Source organism: Lotus japonicus, chromosome 6, assembly GCF_012489685.1.
Source record: "Lotus japonicus ecotype B-129 chromosome 6, LjGifu_v1.2".
NCBI classification, from domain to species: Eukaryota; Viridiplantae; Streptophyta; class Magnoliopsida; order Fabales; family Fabaceae; genus Lotus; species Lotus japonicus.
This window is the reverse complement of record NC_080046.1, coordinates 47,117,979-47,125,480: the sequence shown is the minus strand read 5'-3', so window position 1 is coordinate 47,125,480 and position 7,502 is coordinate 47,117,979. Positions and strand designations below refer to the sequence as shown.

Here is a 7,502-nt window from a genome sequence, read left to right as displayed (position 1 = left end):
AAATTTAAATTCACGAGAAGTGAGTCTATGGAGAATCTACGTCATCGTTTAGAAATTGGTTAATCCATAAAGTATAAAAATACATGTTTGTGAACTCGCATAAAATAGTCAATAATAGGGGTAGAATCTCCTTTAATGTTTAAATTGAGGGTCAAAAGAATGAATTTTCATTCATGATCACATATCAGTTGTAGGGAAAAAAAATAAACATTAAATAACTAGAATTAAACCAAAATATTTAAGCGATAAACGAATCCTCACATTCTATTGGCCAAACAACATCATCATCGATAGATTTTATATTTTGCGAAAAGAAAAAGAAGGACATACAAATTAAAACGAAGCGAAGCAAAGAAACTGAAAAACAGTGAAGACATCAAGACAATCATCACACTGTAGCTCACGCGCCTCTTCTTCCCTCTCACGTAACCGTTCCGTCTCCGACGAACTCAATCCTCAACTTCCAGTCTTCCACCACCGCCACCTCTTCCGCCTGCGATCGCCACCGTGCTCCGGCGAATCCACGCTCCTCGCAAACCGGTAATCTCGCTCTTCTTCCTTTCTCTCACACACATCGTGCACAAGCTTTCTCGCTGATTCTTAAATTTTGCTGGATCCCTCCCCTTCCGTTACCGATACTGCAGCATGATGAGAGATCCAAAAATCGTTTCAATCATCGTTGCGTGAATTCTTCGGATTAATTTCACCATCAATTTTGGATGAATTCGCATTTGTGGCATGAACATTTTTCTGTGAAATTATTTTTCTCCACTCATTTGATGCGTATGACACTTTTGGAGTATATATTGTATTTGCTATTCTGCAATTCGGAACTGTTCCTAAGATCTGGTTTGTGTAAACTGTAAGTTCTGGTAGAATCTGCAGTAGAAATGTATTTTAGGGTGGCTTTAGGATGTTGTTAAGGGGAATGTCTAAGTTTTTGAACAATGGATTGCTGAAGCTGCAAGGTTATGATTGTAGTTAATTTGCTTTCAGGTTGAACTATTATGTTTATTGGTGATTAAGTTTTTCACTTCTTCTTCTTTGTTCGGAGCTTTTTTCCATCTATTGCATTTTGTATCAAGGTTAAATACATGTTAAGGTTCAATACAAATAATGAACACTCTAACTTTATGTTCGTAGCACTAAATTGGAATCGACAATATGGAAAAAATTGAAACTAGTCTTACAAAGTTCATTGGTTGTAGAGTAGTGTAGTACTAGTGGTGTTTATTCAAGATGACTACTTCGTTTCGATTTTACTAATTCATATTGACCACTTATATAGGTAAGGATTAAGACTAGGAGTGTTTTGCTATTTTTCTGTTAACATGCATGGTGGGGAAGTTCTACTATTGTATATTTATATAAACTATTATCTTGGTCCCTGAAAAGGGTTAAACCTTAATATGAGTTTCGAATCTTAAAGATAATTGGCATCAATTTAGTCATTGAAACACAAACTACAAAGTGACATCATACTGGTTCTTTCATGAATTCTGTTGCATGAAGATGGGGTAGCAGAAGCAAAGGTGGTATTGGCTGGTAGTTTCATTTGGTGGTGATTTGTTCACGCAAAGTTGGCGAGGGACTTCAACTGAGTTTTGCCACATGCAGAGTGTCTCAGAGTGGCTGTTTGTTTGCGGTGAAAGAAGGGTCAATAGTGAAGTGACTTTCGACATGCATGGAGGGAAAAATGTTTATGGTGGGTAACAAGGAGAGTTGTGCAACATGGCTACTGTTTTGATGATGTTGATTTCTTTTCTTGGTGGAGTGTGTGAATATGAGGGGCAGTCATAGATATGTTGTCATGGTTGGTGTTGGGGACTAATTTTATGCACCCTTGTAGTGTTGGGGACAAATTTGGTGATTCACTCTTAAAAGAATCCTGGGTTAAGTTCAGGGGTGAAGGACAATGGACTGAGTTGTAGTTGGTGTAGATTTTTTGCTTTTATACAGGCCGTGTATTTTTGTTATTGTTGATTTGTATTGGGGTGGTTATGCGATGTTGTTTAGGTTCCTGGTATTATGTTTTTCTGTGGTTATGAAGGACTGCTTGACAGTCTCTTTGGGGGAATTTGCTAGGTCACATTTTAGTCACCCTACTTTAGAAACTTGAAAAGAATAAACTTGTTTCTTTCTTTGCACCCATCTCTGTGTGTGTGTATCTAGTATGCCTGCTGTATTAGTTCTTCAGATAGCTAAGGATGAAAAAAGATGTCAGAGTATGTGTCTGTACGTTTACAAAATGCTGATTGGAGAATGGGTGTTATTCTGGCTTCTTCATGGGTATTTGCTGGGTGTCTGCAATTAGAGAAATCCTAGCCATTAGAGAAATTCTAGAAGCTCTGGTTCAAGGAGGCATAGAGAGAAATTGATTTGGGAGAGGAAGAAGATATTGACATGGAAAATTGATGTCAAGTTGTCAACTATTTTCAGGGACTAAATTGATGTCAACCCTATCTTCCAAGTAGCAACGTGGCAGTTTACTCTATATTTTCTAAAAATTCTTTAATCTTGAACTAAACATTGGGTTGGCATAAGGCATTTATACTTTACGTGCATCGGTGCATCTCTTCTACTTCATTGATGATTAGAATTATCCTTCTCTTGCACCTTAACTGCTATCTCACTAAGTTTCTAAGCTGCTCTTTTTAAAAATGCTTACTTATTTTTCTTCTTGTGCTTTTCTTTGAAAATGTGCATTTTTGCTTACGAAATCTATTGAAGATTTGAAAACTTCCGAATATATTTTAGCCAGTGCGAGATGAATGGATTTTTCATATCTCCTAGGATTTTTATCCCCGGTTATGATATTTCAGTATGATCTTTTTGAGTCAAAATTATCTGATAGCATGTTCTATTCACATTGATTTATTAACTGACTTTATTTCTTTTTTCATGTGTTTCAGTGAAGGCAAGGCACTTGAACATCTGAATTGTTGGTACAAAATGGTTTCCTTTGAGATGAATGATCGCAAGAGTAAGTAGAATCTGATTTTTCTTGTTTTTACTGGAAATAATGGCATCTTTTGATTTGGTCTTCTACCCTAAGTGCTCACATCTAAGGATAGATTCATTCAGAGTTTCCTATTGTTCCATAAATGAATAACTTGTTCAATTCATTTATTTAGGGAAGAGTTATCTTGTTGGAATAATTCTGATTTATGTTAAGGCTATGCAAATTTGCTTGGTTTCTTCTTTTTCTCTACCTTGCCTATTTCTTGGTTTTGTTAATGGTTGACTAAAGGGTTCAAATTACATAGTTTGTGAAACACTGATCTAGAGTCCTTGCCTTATCATATTTTCGAGAGTTAATGTATTTGTTGCTGCAAGTCCAAATTTATTTGCACTTAATGCTGCCATCTATTTTATAATCCTTGAGTTATTAAACATAGAGCGCGTGTGGTTACTTAATTGCCTTTGTTTTTAACATGAAACAGAGATTGGATTGGGATTAACGGGCTTTGGTATATTTTTCTCATTCCTTGGCGTTATATTCTTCTTCGACAAGGGATTGCTTGCAATGGGAAATGTAAGCTTCATGTTATGACAAGCTTCATGCTTTAGTTTTTTATATTTTTGCTTGTGCTATTTTGCTTAATGAGAACTTCTATAACACCCTTCATTGTGACTCAAATCAGATCCTCTTTATTTCTGGAGTATCTGTCACCATTGGACTGAAATCCACCATGCAATTCTTCATGAAACCTAGTAATTTCAAGGTAAACTAGTTATACATTTACCATTACAACCATTAGCATCCGATGTGCCCTTCATGTTAAATTCTCCACTTCATCTTTTACTTCTCATTTTCTGATTGTGTAGGGAACAATTTCATTCGGTATTGGATTCTTGATTCTTATCATGGGTTGGCCTATTCTGGGCATGATTGGGGAGTCTTATGGGTTCATTGTACTCTTCAGGTTCAGTTGAAATCAAACAATAACTATGTTTTATTACAACAACTCTATTTTATTAAGTATTTTTAATACTTTCAAGGCTAATTATGTAATTATCTTTTGCAGTGGTTTCTGGCCCACAGTGGCTGTTTTCTTGCAGAAAATTCCAGTTCTTGGTTGGTTGTTTCAACAGCCATATGTTCGATCAGTAAGCAATTGTGCTGAAACAATGAAATTTCCTTTTAGTGGTTTGCCTATCATCTCAAGCATTCATATAAGCCTTCTATTATATCTATTTATATAGTATCCTTAAAGTTGGTTCTGCTCATCCTTCAAGAGATAGTGGTATGCGTCTATGATTTCTTTTGCATAGTATGCTGTAACAATGAAACTAAGCATTTTCTGTCAACTTGCAGTTGCTTGACCGCTATAGAGGCAAACGGGTGCCTGTGTAATCACAAGGATCTGTGGAAACATTGCAAGATCATATGTAAAGCCCATGTAAAGAAAATACTCGCATAACTCTGAATTGAGTTCTCAATTTGATGGTAGAACGTTGTCATGATAGTCCTTTAAATCGAAGGAAAATGGAAAGGAAGGAAAAAGGTTTTGGTTTTTATTTACAACTTTGTTTAGCCCTGTTTCAATGTTCATGCTTCTGGAAAATCAATTGATCATCGGAGTTCTGCTACTTCATCTACGTTACTATTCTAATCAGACAGACATCTATGGTAAATATCTGTACTCGGAGTATCTTGGTGGCATTTTGTTTACAACTCGTCAAAGGAATAAAACAATTAAATGATATCAAATGGAGTTAGTACAGTAATACTAATATGGGACATTATTTTTTATTCTTTGTAACATAAAGTGTGATGAGTCCGAATTTGCTGTTGAGTTTCTTTTTTGAAATATTAAATATCTTAATATTAATTCTCTCATCTAATTATATTTTTTAGAATCAGGGTTCCTTTTGTTGTCTGATGATAATTGAGAAATCATGATTACTTATATCTGGGACTTGGACTCCGTAGTTGTTCTTTAAAATCATGGAATTGTCTCTTTGTTGTCAATTTTTATAATTGCTATACATGGTAGTTGTTAAGTTGACAAGATATATCAATAGGGATTATTTTCATGTTTCGGATTGAAATGCTCTATCGAGGGGTTTCCATTATTAAAAGATGTGTTGAGCGTAGACAAGGAATTGGAGAAACATGGAGGTGAAACTGACAACACTCAGGGCTCGTTTGGTACACCGTATTAGGCGTGATGGTATAAACTTGTACAATACATTACGAGGTTATCTATTGTTTGGTGCTCACATTGTATATAAGCTTATACATCAATCTCCTCTTATACATCAAAATGATGGATTATTTAATCCACCCTATAGATGATGGATAAGGCATGATAAAAGTGCAATGTATAAACTACTTCAATATATTTAATCAACCGCCCCCACAATCACCCTCCACCACCACCGCCTCCACCACTACCAACACCACCACCGTCACTGCAGCCACCACCGTCGCCGGCACCACCGTCGCCACCACCACAACCACCCTCCACCACCACCGTCGCCACCACTACCACCACCTCCACCACCACACCACCGTCGCCACCACCACCATCACAACCACCCTCCACCACCACCGCCTCCACCACTACCGTCACTGCCGCCACCACCGTCGTCGGCACCACCACCACCCCACAACTGTCGTTGCCACCACAACCACCACCTCCCCACCACCACCGTCGCCGCCACCACCACCACAACCACCATCACCATTCGTCGCCACCACAACCACCCTCCACCACCATCGCTCCACCGTTGTCGCCACTACCGTTGCCGCCGCAACCACGCTCTATTCATCGTTATCGCCATCACCACCACCCTCCACCATCACCGCTGCCACTACTGCAACCACTACCACCACCACCATGCTCCACCATCGTTGATACCTTCATACCACCACCACCGCCGCCCCCACCTCCACCACCACCGCCACCAAGACCACCATCCACCACCACTACCACCATCATCACCTTCCAATACCACCACTACCACACCACCAGTGTTGCCACCAAATTATACAGTGTATGACCAAACACTGTATAGTATTAAAATTTTATCATGCCTTATCTTATCAGACCTTATATTATCAGACCTTATACAATACAACGTACCAAACGTGTCAATTGTTATATCTGGGACTTGGACTCCGTAGTTGTTCTTTAAAATCATGAAATTATCTCTTTGTTGTCAATTGTTATAATTGCTATACATGGTAGTTGTTAAGTTGACAAGATATATCAATAGGGATTATTTTCATGTTTCGGATTGAAATGCTCTATCGAGTGGTTTCCATTATTAAAAGATGTGTTGAGCGTAGACAAGGAATTGGAGAAACATGGAGGTGAAACTGTGAACACACTCATCTTATTGACGTAAACAATAAGAATGAAACAAAATGGTAGTTACAACTGAAGTAAAACTCACTCATATACTAATATACAAAGCCATGTGCTTTATGTCAAAAAAAAATAAAAATACAAAGCCATGTGCTTAGTTATAACAGAACTAATATTCTAACTACTTTACTAATTGAATAACTAACTCTACTAGTTTATGAACCGTGCCTTGCACGAGGAGTTTAATTTCAAATTTTTGTTTAAAAATTTTTGAACAAATGTTTTATACTTTTTTAATTAATTAGAGTTATGTGCTTTTTTTATGTTTTTTTTCACATTTGTGTGTCTCTTTTTTAGTGTGTTCTAAAGAATATTGTTACAAAAAATAGACCATTGTCGGCGTTTTTTTTTTGCAAGGCAATGTGGTTTAGGATGTAAAGCACATATAAATGGATTTTTGTACGTAGATTTGCAAACATGGAACGATTTATTGAATATTTGATAATCACGGTCAATATACGAATTAAAAAAAAATTGTTTAAATTATTGAAATTGACCATCGAGGTAAATATTCCCAAAAAAAAAACAAATTGTCAATGTTGCTAAACACGAATAAGGAAAAGTTTAGCACAAAGACTATTTATTTGTAAGCAATCTTAACGAAATGATACTAAATCTTCTCCACCTTCATACTCTTTAACATTTCTGCATATGTATTTCCAACATCTTCAAGTATGGAATCTTCGTCGGAACGACGCTTATTGGATTTGTTGGAATCAGAAACGTTGTTTGCCGTAGCATCACTCGCGGGTTTTTCGTTCCAGGAATCTGAGGCAATCTTAAGTCGTATATCAGCAATTGAGTCAACGTCAGTGTGACCATCTCTTTGGATATGTTCAACGACTTTCATTCAAAAATTCAAATTTGAACATTTTCAGTATTAATTTATTACTACAATTTGCAAGATCTAATTTATAATGATTCATTAAATACTTTAATTTTTTTATATCACATTTATGACATGCAATTTTTTTTTAAATATGAATAATGTTAATTATTCTTAAAAGGTAATTATTTTTTGGTATTAATTCAAATGCAAATATTTGTATGCATTGATATTCCTTTTAATTGTTGGTATTTGCATTCAATAAGTTATACTAAGATTCAATGAGTAGTCCACTGACT

The 7,502-nt window shown here is 36.4% G+C and overlaps 1 protein-coding gene across 1 annotated transcript; it reads left to right on the top strand.

Annotated features, from left to right (window-relative positions):
- The first annotated feature begins 320 nt into the window (after window positions 1-320).
- On the top strand, window positions 321-4,756 carry LOC130724579 (vesicle transport protein GOT1-like). Its single transcript, XM_057575848.1, has 7 exons — window positions 321-540; window positions 2,913-2,983; window positions 3,444-3,535; window positions 3,645-3,725; window positions 3,829-3,926; window positions 4,029-4,110; window positions 4,319-4,756. The coding sequence occupies exons 2-7, from the start codon at window positions 2,953-2,955 to the stop codon at window positions 4,355-4,357; spliced, it is 423 nt and encodes a 140-aa protein (XP_057431831.1). The 5' UTR covers window positions 321-540; window positions 2,913-2,952; the 3' UTR covers window positions 4,358-4,756.
- Window positions 4,757-7,502: the final 2,746 nt, after the last annotated feature.

Coding starts and splice junctions, on each gene's coding strand:
- LOC130724579 (XM_057575848.1), top strand. CDS start 2,953: ATGGTTTCCTTTGAGATGAATGATCGCAAGA. Junction 3,927..4,028: donor GGGTTCATTGTACTCTTCAG/GTTCAGTTGAAA, acceptor TATCTTTTGCAG/TGGTTTCTGGCCCACAGTGG. Junction 4,111..4,318: donor AACAGCCATATGTTCGATCA/GTAAGCAATTGT, acceptor GTCAACTTGCAG/TTGCTTGACCGCTATAGAGG.